The following is a 23583-nucleotide window of genomic DNA, read 5'->3' on the forward strand; positions in this document are numbered from 1 at the left end:
TATCTGACTGAAATATTTTTGGGATTTTAAGTCGTATTATATACTGATAGAATTCAATAGACTGAGGAGGCCGAGCTAGTCCGTCGTTTCATGGATGTCCGAATGCGATTTCAGATTAGAGCAAGCAGGTTTGGCTGTGGCCCTGCTCTTAGGGGGGAATTGGGTCGTCTTCACTCCCGTATAATAATGGCGCCCGTCGTTGTGGCTCATTCCGACGCCGCTCGAATAGGAGAATAGCACGTGCGTGCCAAATCGTACGTGCAGGTCCGTACACGACATTCTAACTATAACATGTCAAGGTTGAAAACAAAGCCACTATTTGGCAATCCTGGTACAGATATTTCCCAGGCCTGGAGAAGTTATAACTCCAGATACCATCAACACGCCTGCGAATGCCATTCCTCCTTTTCAACTTCTCCACCCCCAATTCGGCTCTCTAAATTTTGCCTTCAAGGAAACGGTTAGTCACACAAGTCCCATAAACTATGAGTACTGCAAAAATAACGAATACCGCTCTAATAGGACCACCCATATGTTTACAATACCGTGCATAGGCAGGCCAATTACATTGATCTCTCCTAACTCCCCAGAAATGGCCAGGTAGCCTTCCGCCTCCACGAAAACTCAATCGTTATACCCAGCCCATTTCTATTATCAATTCAAGTTAGAATCGGCAGAATTCTCCATGTAAGTGGGCTAAAGGAAGATTTGAGAAGATGATGCGTACCGTATTTCTTCCTGAACAAGTCGATCCCGGTACATCTAGTAATCTAGAGGCTCTGATCGCGAATAAGTCGTTTATATTAATTGACAATTAAGCGATGCCAAACCGACTGATCCTTGAAAAAGCTATGCTAAAGCGCTCACACGAGCCCCAGATTTAGGACGTTCAATTTTATGGCATCAAGTTATGCACGGGATGGACATGTCAATCCTCTCAGCTTCCTCCAACCAAACCCCACCACTGATTTCCTTGCGCATGAAATCATTACCCAGGCAATCAGTTGAATACCCTCTCAAGAAGTATTCATTCGCATCATCTATTCAACCACATCCACCATTGACACTACACATCTTGAGGAAGATCAGTTTCAGTGTTCTTCTTCAGATATTTACTCATTCTTAAAACTAGAATATTGATATGAGATTGGTTAGGTGGAATATTTAACCAGGGACCTTATATCAAGGAGACAAGTATTTGTCTTAGAATATCGATCGTCTTAGGTCCTTACACTTAACCATTTGTTCCATAGGACTATAATGAAGAATGGCAGTCTCGGAACAGAGCATCTATGTGGCCATCTTTTTTTAACCTAGTTTCTCCTAATTCATGGTTATATTTTGCACCTTAATTGAATATTATACCTGCAAGTTTTATCAATATTATTCAAAGGTAGCCCATTAGTCTATCTATAGGACGAATTTAAGCGCCCTGAGCCATTTCTTGTGCACGTGATGATTACTAGTCGGGTCGGTTAGGGACAAGGTTTGGAGCCTCAACTAACTATCGCGTTGTGTTGCAGGCAGCTTTCTTCAATTTCAAGATTCTCACTCGAGCAAACTGGCGGGAGATGAGAAGTAGAGGATGCTTAAGATAGCTTGGTGACATAGTTATGGCGCGTTTATGTTGAGTTTTGCATCTCTTTGCTTTTTGCCCCTGTCCCATTTTACAATCCAGTGACGGAGCAGACCAGTTGCTGCAGCCTGGTGGATGCATCTATAGTCTCTCTTGCATACGGAGTAGTTACCCAATAATTATACCGAGAAAAACTTCAAAGGTTACCCTCTAACGGCACTTCAAAACGAAGCTGCAGATATTAATACCTAAAAATGCCCCCAACCGGTATAAATGCCATTTCCTCGTGGAATCAATGTCATACTGACTTGTTTAGGCGCGGACACCATACGTATTCTTGTCTCAACGGACAACCACGTTGGGTACAATGAACGCGACCCCGTACGGGGCGACGACAGCTGGAAGAGTTTTCACGAGGTGATGTGCCTTGCTAAAGAACGAGATGTCGACATGGTACTCCTTGCAGGAGACTTGTTTCACGAGAATAAGCCGTCCCGAAAGTCTATGTACCAGGTGATGAGGTCTCTGCGCATGAATTGCCTTGGAGATAAGCCATGCGAGCTGGAGATGCTCAGTGATGCCAGCGAGAATTTTCAAGGAGCTTTCAATCATGTCAACTACGAGGATCTGGATATTAACGTGGCCATTCCCGTTTTTTCCATACATGGGAATCACGACGATCCATCTGGTGAAGGTCACCTGGCTGCCCTCGATTTGCTGCAGGTATCAGGCCTGATAAATTACTATGGCCGCACTCCTGAATCTGATAATATCCAAATCAAGCCTGTTCTACTGCAAAAGGGACGTACGAAGCTAGCACTGTTTGGGATGAGTAATGTACGAGATGAGAGGTTATTTCGCACGTTCAGAGATGGCAAAGTCAAGTTCTTTCGACCATCGATGCAGCAGGAAGACTGGTTCAATCTTATGAGCGTGCACCAGAACCACCATGCACATACTGAGACAGGTTATCTGCCGGAGTCATTCTTGCCAGATTTTCTTGACTTGGTTATCTGGGGCCATGAGCACGAATGCCTGATACACCCTCGATTAAACCCGGAGACAAATTTCCATGTCATACAGCCAGGCTCTTCAGTAGCAACGTCCCTGGTTCCTGGTGAAGCCGTAAAGAAACATGTCACCATACTAAGCATAACTGGGCGTGAATTTAAGTCGGAGCCCATTTTACTAAAGTCCGTTCGGCCATTTGTTACCAGAGAAGTTGTTCTGAGCGATGAAAGAGAGATGCAAAAGCTTTCTAGGAAGGAAGATACCCGGACTGAGACGACACGCTTTTTGATGGGTATTGTCGAGGAGATGGTTGAAGAAGCCAGGAACGAGTGGCTACAGCAGCGAGAAGCCGCTAGTGATGATGATGACGACGAGGTTGAGCCCCCTCTACCACTCGTACGGTTGAAAGTCGAGACATCGAGACCTGGAGGAGGAAATTTCGATTGTGAAAACCCACAGCGTTTCTCGAACAGGTTTGTTGGCAAAGTTGCCAATGTTAATGATGTTGTGCAATTTCATCGCAAGAAGAAAGGTACGGCTCTTACACATGGCAAATCCGACGCACCAGATGAATCGGCTGTGTCCCATCTCGTGGCACTTGATGCGATAAAGGTGGAACAGCTGGTTCGAGAGTTCCTTACGGCACAGTCGTTGACAATTCTGCCTCAAAATTCGTTCGGAGATGCCGTATCCCAATTCGTTGATAAGGACGACAAGTATGCTATGGAGATGTTTGTCAATGACTCGTTGGAAAGCCAGATTAAGCATCTGATGAATCTAGACCGTGACCAGGATGGAATCGATCAGGATGACTATGAACGTGAGGAGATTATCCAGGCTGCCATGGATAAATATCGCGAACAGCTTGAAGAGCTATTTGCTAAAGGCAAAGGTAGGAGAACAGGCGGGAAGAAGCGGTTCAAGCCTAAACCCGATGGCTGGGATACGGAATTTGATGGTGTGTGGGAGGATCAACCTGGTGCGCTGATACATTCTGATTATGAAGATGGCCGCAACAATGATGATGATGATGGAGAGGAAGAAGCCCCTGCCAGAGCCACGACTACGAGTAGAAGACGGGGCGCATCCACTGCTGCTGCGTCAACATCAACTCGTGGTAGAGGTAGAGGTGCCAGTCGAGCTGCGGCGAAGACCACTACAACAAGGGCACGGGGTAAAGCAAAAACTACCGCTCCACCAGCCCGGGGATCTAGAAAAGATGTCTTGGACGATGACGATGAAGATGATGAGGAAGCTTTCCTGGAAGCGATGCCAGGCGACGATGAACCCGTGGTATTGGATGACATCCCTGAAAACATCGACGACGATGAGGATCTATTCGTCCAGCAGCCAGCACCAAGATCTCGCGGGAGAGCGGCACCAACCACGACAACCAGTAGATCCAAGGCGGCGTCTACTCGCAAACCAGCCGGACGGACAACAGCGGCCAGCAAGAAAGTCCAGGGTACACTGAACTTCGGTCGGTCTCAGCCCAGCCAGAGCCAAACTCTAGGCGGCACCAGTGTCAGTGGCTCAAGTACGAGACCCACGCGAGCTGCCGCCACAAGAGCAGCTCGCAGCGTCAGCGTGATGAGCGATGGAGTTGAATATGATGATGACGAAGATGCGTTTGATCCAGCGCCCATTGTCAGTAGTGGGCGTAGTTCAAGGAGAAGATGAGGTTTATTCCGCGAGATAGACAATCAGTCAACTATTTGCTTGCCTCATGTCGCAATTTATTTATATAATCGAACCCAGATCAAACAAAGTCTCTATGTAGAAGCTGTACAGATAAGAAGAAGAAATGAAAAACAAGTTCCGCCTGGGCAAAAGCAAGGTCAGGTGGTCCTCGGTAAGGAAAGCACGGTGGTTCATCCCGATTAGGAAATGGCAACCCATGACACTCGCAACTTCCACTAAGACGTTGTTTATTTGTTTACCCGCCCGTGTGATGGTTTGCCCCTGCCTAATTCATACATACTACTTACCTGCGTGCTAGACGCAGCTACGGCGCCTAGCTATACAAAGGGAATACAGAAATGATCTTGATCCGTATGCATAGTATATCTTATCAATTCTTACATTCCCTTGATTGTTCGATAAAAAGAAGATAATTCCAAGTATACCCCATATATCAGTGTGCTTGATGCGGTGGGCAATGTGTTTGATTATACAGAATAACAATCTATCCTACATGGTTCAAAGGGATATATATCGGCCATAACTATACGAATATACATCATTATCAAGCAGCATCTGAGTAGAGCTCTTCATAGATCGCTACCTGTCTGGTTAGTTACGGATAACACGGCAGATCTTCCATGCAGGCAAGCCAGTTACTTTTGTCAATCAGAATATGTCCTCTCCGATTTGCCCAACCATTTGTTGGGCGCGATACCCGTCCACCTACATAGGTGTTCGGGTGACTTTTTTCAAGGTCCTCGGGGACGGGACGGAAGTCTAAGCAGTTAGATAACTACACATACGGAGTACCTAACTAATTAGTTATCTCGGATCGGTGGATCGGTAAACTAGATGGGGATCGACGAGCCTCCGTCCAGCCTCGAGATCGCCCATGGAGAAATCATGGCTATGCTTTTTTTTCATCTTCCCCCGCCAGCAGCTGTAGAGGTGAGTAAGAAAAGGTGAGGAAGATGAACACTCCTCGACTGTTTTATATTGCCTTCAAATACATAACGGCTAACTAAGCGCTTTCCTTCAATCACACATGTCGCAAGCAATCCATAGTTAACAGCCTCTATGAACAGTTCAATAGCATGTGGCTCTAGGCTCTTGCCCCAAGGTATAACTAGTTGGTTCTAACCACCAGAGCGGAGTATTTACACTTTGCTTTTTTTCTTTTCTGTGGAATGATCAAAAAAAGAATGGGGCTTCAACGGCTTTAGCGCTAGCTCTGGCCATACATAGCGTGAGTTGCTATATATATATATATATCTATCACAGCATATCTATACGTTGATAGGCATAGAAGCCGCAGATCGCCAAGATACTTACTATGAATCGTCTGTCCATTTCCAGATCTGGTCTATGTCAGATCACGCACCCAAGAGTAAGGCATTGGCAGCATACTTTCATTACAATCTAAGGTCCCCATGGCTATGTGTTATTTGTTATGGATCGGCTAAAGTCAGGCTGCTCGCGCAAGTACGGTGGAATCTTCAGTTGCTTTGCTGTGATAACTATTCAATATGCCACGATTCTTGGCTGCTCTTAGATCTACAAAAACACGTCCAAGAAAAGATATACCGAAGAGTAACCGGTCGGTAGGCATGCTTTTGGCGTAGTTATGATCTTGTGGATATCTGTAGAGACCCTTTGTAGCCGGCATTTCCACTTGAGGGCTGCCTGATGTAATGAGAAGCATTCCACTCGATCTGCCTTGGGGGGATAGATAGCATGGCGGCATTAATATAGCATTTTATATCAATATAGTGAAAGGGATATTTAAAGCCAGCCAGACAATCCATGGTCTTCATCCACCTGTCAAGTCAAATTGTCACATCCTCTGAGCATTTCTATTTGCCCTCAACTCACTGTTGAGACATGGTCTCTCTCCTCCGTCTCTGCAGCTTCCTCCTGGCTGCTGGATCCATACTTGTTCAGGGTTCACCCATCATTGCTCCCTCTATACCACCATGCGAACCTCCAAGTAACTTCACCGGCCCTAGTAACTTCACAAGCAGGCCTGGAAACGGAGCATCCCCATTCTGGCTCATCGCACATCGCGTGCTGACCAAAGATGGCGTTAAAGCTGCCCTGGGCCATGGAGCCAACGCTCTCGAGATGGACATAACGGGGTGGTGGTCTGGATGGTTCGGCGATCACGATGGACTACTCACGAGCGCAGGTGATACGGTATCGGATTTGTTCGATGAAATTGCGTCTCGACGCACTCAGGGAGACCCAGTGAGCTTTGTATGGCTGGACCTTAAGAATCCCGACTTCAACAAGAATGGAGTGAACATCGTTTCCCTGATGATTCTCTGCCGAGAGAAACTTGAAAAGGTTGGAGTGAGAGTTCTGTATGGGTTTTACTCCTCCCAAACCAACGGCCCTTCCTTCAAATTTGTCAAACAGGTAATGAACGAGAATGAGGCCATTGGTATTGACGGCAAATTCGAGACTGTTGAAAAGGATTTCGAGGAAAAGGGTATCCCGCTCCAGAAGCGCGTTTTCTCTTCGGGCCTTTTTAATCCAGATTTCAATTTCGGCAATTGTGAAGTACACAGCAGTGGGGTTTGCGCACAACTTCGCGAAGGCAAGGAATCACACGAATTCAGCAAAGTTTTTGGTTGGACGGTTTCATCATATACCAGGAAGGATCATGTTTACAAGATGATGGAAGTCGGTGTTGATGGCCTTATCTATGGGTTTGTTGCTTCCCATTATTACGACCACGCGGATATCCGTCACACACTCAGCACTATTCGGGGATGGCTTGAAGAGCATAAGGATACGCACCGCCTTGCCACTGTTGATGACAACCCTTGGAGCAGCATGTCGAAAAAAGGGAGCAGCAAAAGTTCATGGGTAAAGGGCGAGGTCCCATCAATAGCTCACTGACAACCTTGGGTGTCGATTTATGGAAATGAAATGACGATGATTGGTCATGAAGGAATGGATGTACATAAAAATCAATTATTATTGGTGAAGAAGATGAGCTTGCTAGGGGAGGATCTGATGGTATTGAGGTCGAGAACCGACCAGTTAATCTCTATGCATGTGACAAGTTACCCGCACTTTACCAACTATAGTTAGTTAGTCATCACCTCTAATTATACAATAGCCGAAAGAAGTAATAAATACCTATATTATAGATCATTTGACTCCCTCGCTCTCCTGATCCAAAAGTACATTAGAGTTCCTTCACGGGCAGAAGATACTTTGGGTACACTTCGTTGCGCACAGAGAGACGCCAGAGGGCAGCTAAGCGCTTGGGCCAATCCCATGCTTAGAGTTAACGGGCAAACTCAAATATCATTGTTTATTTTGTCGACAGAGAAGAGACAACACGACGACAACACAACAGGATCCAAGGAATATGACTGTCGAAGCGCTCTATTATTCTACGAGCATGCGGCTATTCTATCTATGCTAGTGGTGAAACCAGAGACAACCAACCAAACTACTGCTTTTCCTCTGCCTTCTGCTTGAACTGGACCATAAGCTCGTCGACATTCGGCACCTTGGCAATGAAGGCCTTAATGGCGGGCCTCTCGTTGCAACGCTCCCACCATGCCTTGAGAGCGGGTCTGGAAGTGATCACATCACCCTGTCCGCGCTCGAACATCCGAGCTAGCGGAACGATATAGTTAATATCGACAAGCGTGAACTTGTCACCGGCCCAGAACTTCTTCCCGGTCTTGGAGAAGATTGACTCGGCAACGTCAAGGTACTCGCTGAGGGCCTTTCTGTTCTTTTCCAGGGAGGCAGGATCGGCCTCCAAGCCTAGCAATGGCTTGAAAGCTGTCTCGAAGAGGACGGTCGAGACGGGAGTGTCGAAGCAGGCGGTTTCACAGGCATGTTCCTGCTCGAAGAGGGCGACTGCAGCGTTGTCGTTGGGGTTGGGTAGGAGGTCGAAGTTGTAGCGGCTGCAGAGGTAGCGGGCTATGCCGCGGGACTCGTACATGGTGATGCCATCTGAGGTGACGATGGTAGGCACCTTGCCGAAGGGATTGCGGGCGAGGTATTCGGGGGTCTAACGAGCTGTTAGTTTATACCTACACCAGTGATTGAATGTAGTGTCGTGTAGGCAGGCCTACCTTCTGCTCCTTGTTGGGAATGTCAACGGTGATGCGCTCGTAGTCTGTGAAGCCGGCCTCGTCGATGGCGAGCTGGACACGGTCTGGTGCCGTGGCGATGGGGTGGGCGTAGAGGGTGAATTGAGGCATATCGGATGGTATACGTTTGTATATTTTTGAAGATACTGATATTGATGTCGTTGTTGATGTTATTGTTACTGCTGATGATGGTGATGATACTGCTAACTACGGCAGAGGAGGTGCTTCTTTATATACCTCTCTGCCCCCCGCAATACTACATGGTGTATACTTGTCCTGTACTCCGTCCTGTTCAATGATATGTCCATCTATGCCCAAAGACGGACAGCAAGTTCGCCCGTGTCGGGGCAGCTCTTCAGCCCGTCCGCTTTGAAGATAGGTTCATCCTTCAGCTCGTCCGAAGAAATGTTCCGTCTCGACCTCAACTAGCCAGGGGTACAGCCCTGCCAGTCATCCTTCATCCGCTCTGGCTTACCAATCTTTACTCCCGAAGCCGACTCAATCTAGGCAGCAACATATATATATTCATCTCAGCGACAAATATATATATACAAAAGCAGAAAGCAGAAGGTAGTTAACTATATGATGATAAGGTAAAAAAGAACAAAAAAAGGTCAACTGTCAAATGTCCTCCCCGCGACCCGCACGCCGACGTGATCTGGTGCCGCCATCCCCGAGTGGAAGGCCTCTGCAGAATTGCTTCCCTCAAGCGTCTCTTCCATGTCTTAGCGCGCCGCAGCCGTTCGTGGATTACTCAGCACGAGTGCGGGAGAACCTTTACTCCGAGGAATAAAAGTCGCGACTCGAGGATTCGAACCAGGCGTCAAGGTCGTGGTCACGTGAAGTGGATCGGGGCGCAGACGAGGGCGCGACAGTTTCCCTTCGGCCATTACAGCTATAAGAGCACAACACGCCGGTCAGCAGTAGAAGAGTAGATGGGGGGATTAGTCAGCTTATCTAACCACCTTAGTCAGCATGGCGGGGCAACCGAGGAGCTCGATCTTTAGCGTAGTTAGGGATCTTATCTGATGCCTGCACCGCACAGGAGCTACTTACACGTACGTATATGGAGCATGCCTCCTGTCAGACTGTCAGGCTGTCAGGCATCTTGAAGAACTCCCTCTGACATTTATTGTAGTCTTCATGAAAAAGACAGGTAAGACAGGAAAAGGGCATCTTCAAACCTAGGGCAAACAAGTAGAAAAAGGTAAATAAGCATGGGTCTTGTTCGGCTAACTGACAGTGCTCCATAAGTAGTGTGTTTAGTGCCATCGTAGCCCTATCGCTGTGATGCTCGAATGACACTGATGGGACCGTCCTTGGGGGTTTCTTTCTGGCCACGCACATATAACCTACTGCCATTGACAGACCAGACCCATGTTCAAAATAAAGACACCCATGAAAGACGCAATCCATGGGGAGATCCATGATGACGCCCGCGGGTGGCCGCAGGATCGCCGGCTAAGAGATGCTGCTGACATATCGCCCATCTCACGCCCAGCGCTAGGCTGCGAAGTACCTGGAGGAAAGCCGAGTCGGCGAGAGCGACGCCGAGCGAGATGCCGAACCAGCAGCTAGCTGGCGCCGTTGCCGCCGGGAGCTGGATCTCTGACTATCTCTCTGACTATCTCTCTGACCATCGCCAGCAGGCCGGTGCTCGAGATTGGTCAGGTTCTCCTGCTTGGTTATCGGCCGGGTTTCAGGCGGTTTCACGGACAGGAGGGCAGGAGGACAAGGAGAGGGACAAGGAGAAGGACAGGGAGAAGGACAGGGACATGGAGGGAGGACATGAAGGAGGGGGACGGACAGCGAAGACGACCTCTCTCTCTCTCTCTCTCACTCTCTCTCGTACCAAGCCAGCCATACAGAGCGACGGAGGGCCATGCAGAGCCATGCAGAGCTATGCACAGCTATGCAGGACGATGGCCGGGCGATGGAGGGGGAATGGGAAGGTACATGCGGGGCCCGCGGTGCTTTGGCTGGGCCGCGAGGTACCCTGCCACGCCCGCTCCATGGCTCCTCCATGGCTCCTCCACGGCGCTGCATGGCCCAGCATGGCCCAGCATTCCCGCGCATACCTCGCCCTGGTTAACACTAAGTAGGCCGACGCCCGGGCATCAAGAGCCAGCGACGATGGGCTTATAACACCGCCGACCCCACTTTCTACCTGCCTCCGCCTCCACCTCCGTCTTCCTCTTCTTCTCGCCCTCTTCTTCTTTTCCCTTCTTCTTCCTCCTCTTCTTCTCAACCTTCACCTTAACAACCATCTCACTCTCATCGTCATCTTCAGCAGCAGCAGCAGCAACCATGGCCCTTACACAGAAGATCGAGACGCCCACCGCCACCTTCGAGCAGCCGCTCGGCCTGTAAGTTTCATGGTCATGGTCATTTTGAGAGCTTGTTTTGTATTTACTGACAGCTGGACAGGTTCATCAACAACAAGTTCGTCAAGGGCGTCGAGGGCAAGACCTTCGAGACCATCAACCCTCACAATGAAAAAGTCATCTGTGCCGTCCATGAAGCTACTGAGAAGGACGTCGACCTTGCAGTTGCGGCTGCCCGCGCTGCCGTCGAGGGTCCTTGGAGAAAGGTCACCCCCAGTGATAGGGGCCGCATGCTGACCAAGCTCGCCGACCTGCTCGAGCGGGATATCGAGACCATTGCCGCCATCGAGGCCCTCGACAACGGCAAGGCCCTCTCCATGGCCAAGGCAGACGTCACCAACGCTGCCGGGTGCCTCAGATACTACGGCGGCTGGGCCGACAAGGTCGAGGGCAAAGTCATCGACACCGACCACGAGACCTTCACCTATACCCGCCACGAGCCCGTCGGTGTCTGCGGCCAGATCATCCCCTGGAACTTCCCCTTGCTCATGTTTGCCTGGAAGATCGGCCCGGCCCTGGCCACCGGTAACTCCATCGTCATGAAGACCGCCGAGCAGACCCCTCTCAGCGGTCTCTACGTCGGCAACCTCATCGTCGAGGCTGGTTTCCCCGCCGGTGTTGTCAACGTCATCTCTGGCTTCGGTCGTGTTGCCGGTGCCGCCATCTCCTCCCACATGGACATCGACAAGGTTGCCTTCACCGGCTCCACCGTCGTTGGCCGCCAGATCCTCCAGGCCGCCGCCAAGTCTAACCTCAAGAAGGTCACCCTCGAGCTCGGTGGAAAGAGCCCCAACATCGTCTTCAACGACGCCGACATTGACAATGCCATCAGCTGGGTCAACTTCGGTATCTACTACAACCACGGCCAGTGCTGCTGTGCCGGTTCCCGTATCCTCGTCCAGGAGGGCATCTACGACAAGTTCCTTGCTCGCTTCAAGGAGCGTGCCAACCAGAACAAGGTCGGCGACCCATTCAAGCCAGACACCTTCCAGGGCCCCCAGATCTCTCAGCTCCAGTTCGACCGTATCATGGGCTATATCGAAGACGGCAAGAAGGCCGGTGCCAAGGTCGAGGTTGGTGGTGAGCGTCACGGAAACGAGGGCTACTACATCCAGCCAACCATCTTCAGTGAATGTACCGATGACATGAAGATCGTCAAGGAGGAGATCTTCGGACCCGTCTGCACTGTCCAGAAGTTCTCTACCGAAGAGGATGCCATTCGCATTGCCAACAACTCTTCCTACGGCCTCGCTGCCGCCCTCCACACCAAGGACCTCAACACCTCCATCCGTGTCTCCAACGCCCTCAAGGCCGGGTAAGTTTCGGTTCTTCTCATTATTGTCTAGGCAGAAATATGCTAACAATTCGTAGAACCGTCTGGGTCAACTGCTACAACCTCATCTCCTACCAGTCTCCCTTCGGTGGATTCAAGGAGAGTGGTATTGGCCGTGAGTTGGGAGGTACGTAGTTTTTATCAACTTTTCCCACCCCCTTGCGTTAGCCCAAAGTATAATTATTAACTTCCGTCTAGAATACGCCCTCGACAACTACACCCAGATCAAGACCGTGCGCATCCGTCTTGGTGACGCCATGTTCGGTTAAACGGAAGAGTAAAGTAGACGTATGCTAAATTGTCATGCCGTGTATACGACCAGGTACTGGGGTTTTTTTATTCAAAAAAGAATTAGCCAAAATGCAATGAAATGAATCAAAAATGAATCATCTTCACCCCATGCACAATGTCCTTTTTGGCCATTATTTAATTAAATAAACTCAGTAAAACCCGTCCCCCCCTCCGGCAGCAAATGCATGCAAGCATCTAACCCTTTAGCACGGACCACGCACACACACAGACACACATACCCTAGATAGATTCATGATATGTTTTTGCTCATATACTCGTAAAAGAAACAGAAGGGGAAAAACAGATCAAACGCCAACCCATGCCCAACACCCCGCCTACTCGGCAGGCCGAAGTCGAATAGAGGTTAAAAAGGTTTATAGCTAGTTCAAGGCGAAAGAACACTTAAAGGAAGTACTCTGCTTTCTGCGGCCGGGAGGCAGGAACATGTCTCATCTCCGCGGGCACGGCAGCAAAGAGCTTGAAGACCGGCTTGAGGTCTTCTCGCACCTCACATACACTCGCCATGTTGGCGCAGCGGTAGCAGTAGTTCGGTGCACTCCAGACCGTGACCATGGCCTGGCTGTCAAAGTGGTATTTGTATCCTTCGTTGACAAGCTGATGAGCTCGGGCAATCAGATTAAGGTCGTTCACAGCGCAGAACTCGTCGGCTACTCGGCTACCAAATAACCAGCCTAGGAGGAAACATTAGTTAGCAAACCCCTCTCCTTTGGACAAAACGACAAGTAAGCAGTCAAGGAAAGGTCAATCTTACCAGCTCCACGAGGACTGACGGCCCATGTTAGATCCTCCGTCTCATCTGGATCAGACCAGACAAGATCACAGAACGCACCCTCATGCGGAATCTCCTGCGCCCTCGCCACGATACGCACCTGGTCCAGCGTTCGAATCTCCGGGCTCAGCCCGCCGTGTAAACACAACACCTTGCCATCAACGATAACGCCCAAAGTCATAAAGTCAAACACCTGACAACATGCCTTCCATACCGATGCATTGCCGTATTTCTGCACACATTCGTCATAAAAGCCGTACACCTGCGTGATCTGCCTCGACTCATGATTCCCCCGCACGAGAGTGATTTTATTCGGATACCGCGCTTTCAAACAGAGCAGTAACGTCAGCGTTTCCAGGCTGAAATACCCTCTATCCACATAGTCGCCTAGGAAGATGAAGTTGCCGATGGGAGAAGCGCTCTTGTCTTCTTCCCCGGTCTCATCATCTCCTTTCGACTCTGTTGCTTGGCCGCCCGTCTCTTCGTCGCCATCATCCTCAATTACAGAGTTGGGCGGTGAACTCTTCCGTAGTCTTCGCTTCAACTTCGGATCTGTGATGGTTGACGGGGGCTCGATGTCTTCGGATGTTATTATCGGCGCTTGGGTGGAAGGGGCGGCAGGACGAGTGTCACCGGGCATCCCACCAGCTACGCGGAAAAGCTCGAGTAAGTCGTAGAACTGGCCATGTATGTCACCACATATCGTCACCGGAGTGGACACCGGTTGAATGTTGGATTCTGACTAGTTAGCTGGGCGATCAACTTTGATGGAATTTCATGTGGGCATGTGTATGTATGTGGGTGTTGCTGATGGGCACGGTGGCATACCCTCCATCATGTATTCCTTGACCAGCTCACATAACTGCTTCATGTGGTGTTCCGACAAGTACTTGCAGTTTTTCGCTGCCTCTAGCCACTCGTCTGGGCCGGCATTGGGCTTCAGTCGCGCCGGGCCAGGCTGGGGGACTGACGGGTCGACCATCGTGGGGACTCAACCACAGAGAGGCACAACAGTCATCGACGTGGCAGTTCAGCTGCTCGGGATGGCTGTCCTGTCTTATCTCGTATCTCGTCGCTCTTCGTCTGCCGAAAAGGCCCGTAGGGGGCTCCGCGCTTCTTGCTTCGTTGCTGTTGCTGACGTCGACCTCGCCGCCGTCTCTGCCTGGTTCGTTCTTCGGTGCTTGTCGTTGGTCTTCCAATAATCCTCGTCTTTTCGCCCGCCTCCGTCGTTTTCTCTGACGTTGTGCTTAGTCATCGCTTTCCCTTCGCCCGTTTTTCTAGAAGAACTTTAATATTAAGCGTAATTTTTAGCTTTTTTTTCTCTTTCTGATTTTCCAACGACATCAAGCGAAGGCTGAACGATATACTTAGAGAGAGAGACTGACAAAGGAGCAGATCAACGGCGTATCGGGGTCAGCCATGCTCGTGAGGCTGTTTACTCGTGTTCGGAGGAAACGTTCCCTCCCCCTAGTCCTTAATGCTAGCGACATATAAGCGTCGTCTCGTGGCAGGCCTCGCGTTTTCTGGTGCTGGGGTGGCAAGCCCTTGTTACAGGCCGGCGGGGGCATTTTTCTTCATCGATTTTCTTCTGGTCGCCGGTGGCTGAACTAGAGTGTGCGTCTAGTGAAGGGAGCCCCAGTCGCATAAACGTTCAGCCCACTCGACGAGAGGCAACCCCGGCGGACAAGATAAAAAAAAACGTGGTTCTACTCCATGCAAGCCCCCAGCCTTGCGACGTCAGTATCACCAACCCAACTAGTCCAGGAAACCGGCCTCTCTTCCTATCACCACTCCCTCCATGCATCGTGATACAAGTATCCACCTCCGATCCTTGAAAGGGAGGGAAGGACATGTACATGCATCTGATATATGGAGTGCCAGCCCGCAAGAAAGAGGGAGGTGAAAAAAAAAAGGGGATGGGGAAAAAATAGGTACTCGTGAACTGCGACACCCGAATGTCAAACTCGCTCCACTTCTCTACTTAGACAAGCGCCGAGGGTCGAGTCGCTTCTGATTTTTATGTCATCTTTGCGGTGTGGATTCAATGATAATATTCTGGAATTGAATTTTGGGATCTTTTTCTTCCCTCTTCGTCCATCGCATTATGATGCGTTTTTGTCTCGTTGTCTCTCTTGCTTGTGGACGGCTGCAGCCATGGTGTCTAACTCACAGTGCCAGTTTTTGACCTGGGTTCGCAAGGCCTCGCGGTCAAGAAAACAGAACCATCTCGACCATTATCAGCAAAAGGCCTTCGAGATCGAAAAAGATTTTAACTACTCCTCTTCGTCTATATCCTCCGAGGGCACAGAAAGACAGTCGCTGGATAGGAATCACCAGCATATCTCCTCTCCAGCCAAAATATCGCTCGCTCGACTCATTGCAAATGATGCTGCTGAAGCTGATCGCCTGCTACTGGCATGTAGGGAGCTCGGTGGCTTCTACTTAGACCTAACGGCAGCAGACCTGGGTGAGGATGTTATGTCCGATGCAGACAGGTTATTTGGCCTGGGAAGAGATGTCTTCAATCTTCCAGAAGACGAAAAGAGGGAATATGATATGGTCAAGTTTGGCGGATACTACGGGTAAGTAAGAGATCTACATATATCGTGTCTGCCTAGTATTATAGTATAGCTAACAGAGCTGCCTACAGATATAAAGGATACCGCAACCGAGCACTTGACTTCAAAGAATTCTACACCGTTTCAAAGGACGAGATATTGGGTATTCAATGTCCGACAAAAATCCCCCAACCTCAACCTCAGCCTATACAATCATCACTCCCTCTAATACAAACCTATATCCGAAACTCCCACGCTATAATATCCCTAATCCTCTCTCGCCTGGCCTCGGCCTTGGACCTACCGCCCGAATCCTTGAAAAACATCCACCGTCGCGACGCAAACAGCGGTGATCAAATACGGTGGATCAAGCTGCAGGCAAGCAAAGAAGCACGCCCGCCGCCAGAGAACGATGTCTTGCTGGATGAACATTCTGATTCAAACAGCGTCACACTGATATTCAACCAATCGGGTGGACTGCAGTTCCGTTCGCCCCAGCCAGACTCTTCACTCCACAACCTCCCCATACCCAGGGAAAATCCAATAATTACTACTACTACGACTCCTACCAGCACGCCTCCCACCACTAATCCCACACCATCTCCGGAACCCACAATGGACTTCTCGGGGGGTCCCAACCTCCCTGCTAACTGGATACCCGCCAACCCTCTACCTGGCCACTGCATTATCCTAATGGGTGAACAGCTCGCCAAACTTACGGAAGGCGGCGTCCGCGCAAACGTACATCGCGTATGTGCTGTGCCCGGCATGCAAACCAGCAACCCTCGGTACTCCCTTGTCTACTTTTCTCGGCCTGAAGATGACGTTATCCTGAAACAACTTGCCGGGATTCCCGTTGTCCCAAGACCAATGACCGCGCACAAAAGCTCGCGTGAGCTTCCGAGCCAGTGCAAGCGAATAGGCAAGGTATTCGAGGGGAAGGAGTGGATGGGGTGGGTAAGGCCATCGTCGCCTCGCTTCAAACAAAAGAGGTAGCTCAATGCGCGAAGACGGATGGCTCTAACTTGAACATATATGCATTTTTTGGTTGTGACGATCGGTAACGAACGATGTAATGGAGGAATGTGCGCATTTCTTAGAAAGTCGATGCCCAGGTGGAACTGTTCTATTCTTGTTGATATTATTACTGTCATATTATTACTTTATGGATACTTGAGGCTATTTGGAGTTACTTTTTTTTAACATGGTTGATATACATGGAGTACATGCTCGCGTGTACTAAAAGGCTTTTTTATAGACATGTCCTTAGGTAGATTGTTTTTGCATAAAAGAATATATTATTAATCGTGGTCATATCCGAATGGAGAATTTCTTCTGTCTTAAGTCTACATTAATATCTCATATCTTCTCGAGTAAAAAAGTCCTCCATACATAACTTGGTTCTTAAAACCGTGGTGGCCAGGCCAAGATGCATGGCAGGGACGGGTATCGCGAGCATCTCTCTCTTTTTTAATTTTTTTTTTTTCTTATCCCATGAACATCATAAACAGTGGGTATGTAGCGAACAGCGAACATGGGTTGGAGGGCAATTTTTAATTTCGCTTTGCAATCCGATTCCCCTCAACCACAGCAAACGGTGATCTCACATGCGTCGCTTGAAAGGAATCTCGTTAGCCAGACCATGCGCGGGCGACAGGGCAAGATATTTTGACTATTTTTAGGGGGGGAAGAAAAGGTTAAATAATGGGGATCGATCAAGAACTCACCTTTTATCTTTACTCTTCCAAGAGAACACAAAGTGGCCCAGGAATGCTCCAATGAGAATGCAGATGATGAAAAACCCATTGTAGTACATGGCCAGCAACATCACAAAATATGCTACTCCGAAAGTTACCATATGCAACAGGGATCGAAGCGTGTGCTGCAAGAGCGTTGGCGAACGTCGTCCTCCCACGAGCTTAGGTGATCCATTGGCATCCGTCGGCTTGGAGCTGGTAGGATCATCGGTGAATTCACTGCCTACTGGATGCGAGTTTGCAGCAGCCATGGCGGAAGTTCCGAAGCCGAGTTTGTTAAACAGAGATGGTTGGCCCGCAATGTGTTTATCAAACTCGCGTCCTAGACGACGGAGGAACTCGAGAGACATGACAAGGAGGATCACGCCGATACATGAGCCGGCAAACATCCCCCTGGACGTAATTCGCCATGTCGATGAGATGAAGCCTATCCCGTCACATCGTAAGAAGGTTGCTCGTGATAAACCAGGATCTGTTAACAGAGAAAAGGGTGCTCACATGCGTCGATGACGTTCCAATTCCAAAGCATCTAAAATGTTTATATGAGCAGGGGAAGCTAGTGGTTTGATAGACGCGCGGGATGAGGATGGACTTACAGATATCTTGCACTGGCCCATACCACCGTGACTCCCATGGTTCATGCCGTGCGCTCCATGATCCATTGCAGGCATGGAATGCCCTCCATGATGCATGTCATGGGCGCCGGTCGGCATGGGCATGTTGCTGGTCATGGTCATGGTCATGTCCATCTTCGCAGGCTTTGTACTTTGGCGGGTTACTTGTATGTGTGCGTGTGTTTCGACTGCGAGCAACCGGTAGGTAAATAGGTAAATGAAAGGAAAAAGAGAATCCGGCCGTCAGGAGAAGTTATATACAATATGTACGTTGGTGGCTGGCCGGCTATACTTATATATTATAGCCTTTTTCTCTTATGGATTGATCATTATTGGCGTGACCATCGAATAAAAAAACAGGACAAACAACCGCCTGCGCCAACTCCACCGCACCGATAGCTAGCGAGTTAGTTAGAGAAGGGAAAAACCAAACGTGCGAAAACATGCTCAAACATGCTCGGCTGCATCTTCAACGCCCATTGAGCTAGAAAAGGCGCTCCGGAAGCCGACCTGGTCGCACAAAGGGCGCCGTGGTCGAGGCAGGACAGACGGCTCGCTGGTAGCTAGATAAAGATGCAGCTCGGCAACCCTGGCTGGACCTCACTGAGGCAGAAGAAGTGGGCTAACTAGCCGGCTAGTTAGTTAACGCACGCCCTTCAGAGCACCATGTTGCAGCATGATCTCGCTTGGTCGACTCGACGGTGCCGCCGCCAGCTCCCATCTGCCATGTATGATGTAGTTGACATAGACGACGTCGACATAGCGGCGGCACAGAGCGTTTAACTATCGTCATTGACGTCCGTATTGGGCGTAAGCTGGCTGGCGGCTGGAACCTTAAGCGACGCGGGCGCAGAAGGAGTATCACGTGATCAAAACTGTGCCCGGCCTCAACTCACCGACAGCTACAGAGCACACGCATTCACCATCCATCAGAGACATCGTGCAGAGACGGGGCTGGAGGAGAAACCGGGCATAGCAGTGCTCCTTATAGACCTGCCGCCGAACACCATGTCGCAAAAGAATCAGCAGAAGGCGTCTCCGGGGGTCCTTGCTATCAACCCGGCGGCGACGCAGAAAGCTGCTCCTCCGCCCACACCCAAGGGCCACTCCAGCAAAGGAAATGCCCCCCGCCTAAAGCTGCATGTGAGACGTCTGCCCCCCGGCCTGACACAGGCTGAGTTCGAGACAACGCTGGGAGACTTCTGGAAAGTTGGACGAGGGAAAGTTGACTGGTTTCTCTTCAAGGAGGGGAAGGTTTCTACCGAGTCAGTGTTCCGTGTTGACCAACGCCTTTATCTATATCTAACAGCGGCGTCTTTCTTGAACTTTTTAGCCCATCGAAACCATCACGTCCCGGAAGGGCGTATCTACGAGTTACCTCGTCAGTGACTATCCCCGAACTCTCGGATGTGATCCGCCAAACCACATTTCACGATGCTCGAAATACCTACAATGATTCCGCCCTACTTGGACCGCCGACCCTGGAATATGCCCCATTTTCCCGCGTGCCTAGTGGAAAAGTTCGAAACGATGCTCGTGTAGGCACTATCGACCAGGATGCGGAATTCATAGCCTTCCTCGAGAGTTTGACCAACCCAGTCACCAAGCCGTCTGAGGAAGAGACGACCGAGGCAGCAGATAAAGTGGAAAAACCAACGATCACCCCACTCATCCAATATCTAAGAGAGAAAAAGGCAAACAAGGCAAAGGAGGTCGCTGCTGCAAAAGCAGCCAAGCAGGCCCGCTCAGCTGCTGCCAAAGAGAGCAAAAGTGAAAAGTCGATCGGGAAGAAACAGCTCCTCAGCCGTGCAGACAAGTCAACTTCGGAGAAGCAGAAAAAGGACAAGGCAGCCAAGGATGTTGCTGTTAAGGATGCCGTAAAGGCCGCGAATAAACAGGCTGCAAACGGATCTACCAAAGCTGAAAACAAAGCTCTCGCAAGCTCTGTCAATCAACCACCCCAAGCATCTCCAGCACCAGAACGGAAGAGAGAAAGGGGAAGCCTCACTGCAGCTACCAAAATATTACGACGTGATTTGGGCCTTACTACACCTACACGAAGAAGGGATAAGGCTGGTCAGGCTTCTTCTTCTGGCTCGGGCGGTAACGCTACAGCAGACAGTGCAAAGAAGGACCAACAACCATCAAACTCAAAATCAGAATCTAATAATCCTGCTCCTTCCCCCAAGGGGAAGAACGCCGCCGATTCTACGCCCAAGTCTGCACCGAGCAAACAATCTAAAGGTACCCCACCTGCAGAGCCAGCAGCTCGAAATAATGCAGCTGGCAAGAAGGCGGCAACTACTCCAAGTACTCCAAATACGAAAGCATCATCAAATCCTGCGGCCCAAAAGAACCAACAACAGTCCTCTCAATCACCATCATCAAATGGAACGCAGGCATTCCTCAAACACGCCAATCCTTCCCAAGGAGTAACGGAAGATCTCCTCCAGAAAGGATTCTCACAGTTTGGCAAAGTCATACGTGTAGAAATTGACAAGAAGAAAGGCTTCGGATACGTCGATTTTGCCGAGCCGGCAAGCCTTCGGAAAGCTATTGATGCAAGCCCCGTGTCTATCGCCCAAAGCCAAGTAGTAGTGCTGGAACGGAGGACATCTGCCGCTGTAGCACAGAACAGAGGTCATGGCAACCGTGGCGCCGGCGCCGGCGGTGGTAGTGGAGGAGGAGGCGGGCAGGGTCCGGCTCACGCGAACACCCAACAACAGCCATCACAGCAAGGGTCGAGACCAGCACAGGCCGGATCTTCACCTACAGCTGCAGCTGCACCTCCACCTACAACATCTCCTGCTTCTCGTGGGACTCCGGGTCCTCGTGGTAGAGGCACTCGTAGGGGATATGGCCGTGGAGGCGCTGGAGGACGTGGTAAATAGTTTCTTTCATAGCTGGTTCTCGAGCAGTAGCATAGTTCTTCTCCCATGATTACGAATTCGCATAAAATGGAGATGCAAGTCTCCAGCAATTACACACAAAATTCGAAACGATAAGCCTACATCTTCTACTAAGAGCGAAAAAAAAAAAAATTTTTTTTGAACAAATTTCCCATTAAATTCTACTAAGCAGTTATAAACTAAACAACAGACATCCCACTCTAACAACTCAAGGGTGAATAGAACCTTTCAGACCTCCTCGACACCCACCTTGCCAGGCCGACCGAAGTCAGACGCCACGACGAGGTAAAGATCATCACCACTCTCTAAATCAACAGGATGAGATTCAATCAAACACCGAAGCATTGTCAAGTATCATCATCACTGTCGAAGTATAGGCGAGAGTAAAAAAGGCTTCACTTTAGGGCATCGAGGACATTAGGGTCATCAGCAAGGTTGGGACTCTTGTCGCTTTCGTAAAAACTACAGAGTAGGGTCGTTTACTATAGAAATGCTGTTGGAAAGAGAACAGTTAGTTATCATCATCATGAACATCAACGTGTCAAGCCAGAGGGTGACATCGTGTGGTGGAAAGCAAAATGTGTACTCACATTCTTTGAAGTAAAGTCGACTGGTTTTTAGAAAAGGGTTGAAGGGGCGAGGAGCCTTTTATAGCTTTTTCAAACCGCGCTAACGCTAAGCGAGGATTCAAAATTTTCATTTTTTCCGTTTGTGCCGAGGTACGGAGGAAGCTCCAGCCAATTACATCAGAGTTATGTAATGATTATATAATAAAGTGCAAACCAGACAAACAGCTTCGGATAAAGCGCTCGGATAAAGTTAAGGTTCGGATAAACCGTGCGGGCCGAAGTAAATCCGAAACCTCCTTGAACCTTTTTTTGCAGCAACCATCAACCATGATGAAAATTATATAACGTTTCCTAACTATTGAAAAAGCAACAGATCGGGCTACGACATCGTGTGTTACAAGCATCTCCATCAGCAGCCGATACGGGTAACGGAGATTGCCGGCATGGCTGTCTGGATATGTGCCACCGATCTGCAGTACACAACATTCAGCCATCACCGTTGTGGCAGTCGGTGACGGTGATATCCCAAATTCAGGGGATGAATGCAAACGCCCCAATTCTCAGCTCGTGGATAGCTACAGTATGGCTAGCTGCATGCATTCGAGTATGCATGCGTCCATATACGTGATGGAAGTGCTTCTTACATCAGATTTGTTTTCCTCCTAGGCCCTGTGTTTTTGTTTGCCTTCACTTTTAGATACGCCGCAATTCTCGTATAGCTCGGCTATCGATCCGGAGGAGTTGAGATGCCATTCGTATTTCGCTTCTCTCGTGTTGGATACTCTTACCTATGGTAGTAGTGGGATATGAGAATAATATGCATCGTGGAATTAGCTGCTACAATGCCACATGCGAACATAGGTAACCATGTTAATACCCTGATCCTCGCCATTGTGTGAGATGTTGGAGCCAGAGGAAGACTACTTATCCTGGGTTTGATGGCTTCATTTGAGCATCAGATTCCCTCACAAAAATTTCCCCCCTCATCATGGTGTGTGTATACTCTTTCTTCGACCATACCATCATGGACCTGCTCACATTGTGCCTTTTACTGTTTAATTTTTGCTTCCTGGTGACAGCGACGGAATATCGCAGAGATATTCAGGGCTCCATTACAGTTTTGGATTCTACTGTCTCTCTTTTACCTAGCAAAGCTCAATTTCTCTCCGGTGAGGGAGATTTTGATTCTCCAAAGCTTAACTTTGTGAACGAGACCGTCTATGACTGGTGGTATTTTGACGCAGTATCAGATGATGGAGACTCTTCCATAACCGTTTGCTTCTTTACAAGCTCCTCTACTGCATTTCCTTTCCTGCTGCCTAACAAGGGAATCCTACCTGTCTATATATGGGCATCCTTCCCCAATGGGACTGTGTCGGTATATGCGGTCCACGCCCAAAAAGCGGTGATTGAAACATCTAAAGATGGTTACGCAGGTATTTACCACCCTATACAAATGGGATGGCAGGGCTCTGCAGATCTTTCACGATACCGTGTATTCTTTAACGATACAATTCATGAAATCAAAGGCACATTTGATATCAGATCCGTATGTCCCAATCCTCAGCCCATGGCATTTTACTAGCACTTGTGTCGACGTTTGATAATTAACTTCAGCCATATTCAGGTAGCGCCACCACATTACCCGTGCAGCGCCGCGTCTCAGAATGTGGATGTGCAAGTTTGCCCACATGTTGGGTGGGCCAACGCCATACCCGATGGCAATGCATCGGTTGACATGACAATCGCAGGGTCAAGGCTCCGGTTTCATGGTTCTGCATATCATGATAAGGTAAGCGTGTTGTGGAAGCCAGCCACTTCAGCCAAACCAACCCTCAACACCTTCGTTTGCTCCTACTGATCCATGATGTATTCATCCGAATATAGAACTGGAGTGATGTGCCATTCACATCAACAACAAAAACGTGGTATTGGGGCCGTACTCGCATTGGCCCATACTCAGTCGTTTGGTTCTATGTGCTTACTCCCC

At 49.4% G+C, this 23583-nt stretch overlaps 9 protein-coding genes across 9 annotated transcripts; 6 read left to right on the forward strand and 3 right to left on the reverse strand.

Annotated features, from left to right (window-relative positions):
* Positions 1-1996: 1996 nt before the first annotated feature.
* Positions 1997-4267, forward strand: ARB_01727 (uncharacterized protein; the record flags this gene model as incomplete). Its single annotated transcript, XM_003011926.1, has 1 exon — positions 1997-4267. The coding sequence occupies one exon, from the start codon at positions 1997-1999 to the stop codon at positions 4265-4267; it is 2271 nt and encodes a 756-aa protein (XP_003011972.1).
* A 1884-nt stretch (positions 4268-6151) lies between these two features.
* On the forward strand, positions 6152-7171 carry ARB_01728 (uncharacterized protein; the record flags this gene model as incomplete). Its single annotated transcript, XM_003011927.1, has 1 exon — positions 6152-7171. One exon carries the CDS (start codon positions 6152-6154, stop codon positions 7169-7171), a length of 1020 nt encoding a protein of 339 aa, XP_003011973.1.
* A 562-nt stretch (positions 7172-7733) lies between these two features.
* Positions 7734-8499, reverse strand: ARB_01729 (uncharacterized protein; the record flags this gene model as incomplete). The annotated part of the gene is made up of 2 exons (XM_003011928.1): positions 7734-8306; positions 8371-8499. 2 exons carry the CDS (start codon positions 8497-8499, stop codon positions 7734-7736), a joined length of 702 nt encoding a protein of 233 aa, XP_003011974.1.
* Positions 8500-9947: 1448 nt separating this feature from the next.
* Positions 9948-12374, forward strand: ARB_01730 (aldehyde dehydrogenase, putative; the record flags this gene model as incomplete). The annotated part of the gene is made up of 5 exons (XM_003011929.1): positions 9948-10486; positions 10511-10754; positions 10808-12087; positions 12144-12232; positions 12304-12374. The coding sequence occupies 5 exons, from the start codon at positions 9948-9950 to the stop codon at positions 12372-12374; spliced, it is 2223 nt and encodes a 740-aa protein (XP_003011975.1).
* Positions 12375-12798: 424 nt separating this feature from the next.
* ARB_01731 (uncharacterized protein) lies at positions 12799-14168 on the reverse strand (the record flags this gene model as incomplete). The annotated part of the gene is made up of 3 exons (XM_003011930.1): positions 12799-13064; positions 13169-13924; positions 14015-14168. 3 exons carry the CDS (start codon positions 14166-14168, stop codon positions 12799-12801), a joined length of 1176 nt encoding a protein of 391 aa, XP_003011976.1.
* Positions 14169-15340: 1172 nt separating this feature from the next.
* On the forward strand, positions 15341-16740 carry ARB_01732 (oxidoreductase, 2OG-Fe(II) oxygenase family, putative; the record flags this gene model as incomplete). The annotated part of the gene is made up of 2 exons (XM_003011931.1): positions 15341-15768; positions 15813-16740. 2 exons carry the CDS (start codon positions 15341-15343, stop codon positions 16738-16740), a joined length of 1356 nt encoding a protein of 451 aa, XP_003011977.1.
* Positions 16741-17467: 727 nt separating this feature from the next.
* On the reverse strand, positions 17468-17890 carry ARB_01733 (Ctr copper transporter family protein; the record flags this gene model as incomplete). Its single annotated transcript, XM_003011932.1, has 1 exon — positions 17468-17890. The coding sequence occupies one exon, from the start codon at positions 17888-17890 to the stop codon at positions 17468-17470; it is 423 nt and encodes a 140-aa protein (XP_003011978.1).
* Positions 17891-19123: 1233 nt separating this feature from the next.
* On the forward strand, positions 19124-21006 carry ARB_01734 (nonsense-mediated mRNA decay protein Upf3, putative; the record flags this gene model as incomplete). The annotated part of the gene is made up of 2 exons (XM_003011933.1): positions 19124-19380; positions 19449-21006. The coding sequence occupies 2 exons, from the start codon at positions 19124-19126 to the stop codon at positions 21004-21006; spliced, it is 1815 nt and encodes a 604-aa protein (XP_003011979.1).
* A 1575-nt stretch (positions 21007-22581) lies between these two features.
* ARB_01735 (uncharacterized protein) lies at positions 22582-23178 on the forward strand (the record flags this gene model as incomplete). The annotated part of the gene is made up of 1 exon (XM_003011934.1): positions 22582-23178. One exon carries the CDS (start codon positions 22582-22584, stop codon positions 23176-23178), a length of 597 nt encoding a protein of 198 aa, XP_003011980.1.
* Between the last annotated feature and the right edge of the window lie 405 nt (positions 23179-23583).

The sequence above is a fragment of the Trichophyton benhamiae genome (genome assembly GCF_000151125.1).
Source record: "Trichophyton benhamiae CBS 112371 chromosome Unknown contig00269.3, whole genome shotgun sequence".
In the NCBI taxonomy this organism is placed as follows: domain Eukaryota; kingdom Fungi; phylum Ascomycota; class Eurotiomycetes; order Onygenales; family Arthrodermataceae; genus Trichophyton; species Trichophyton benhamiae.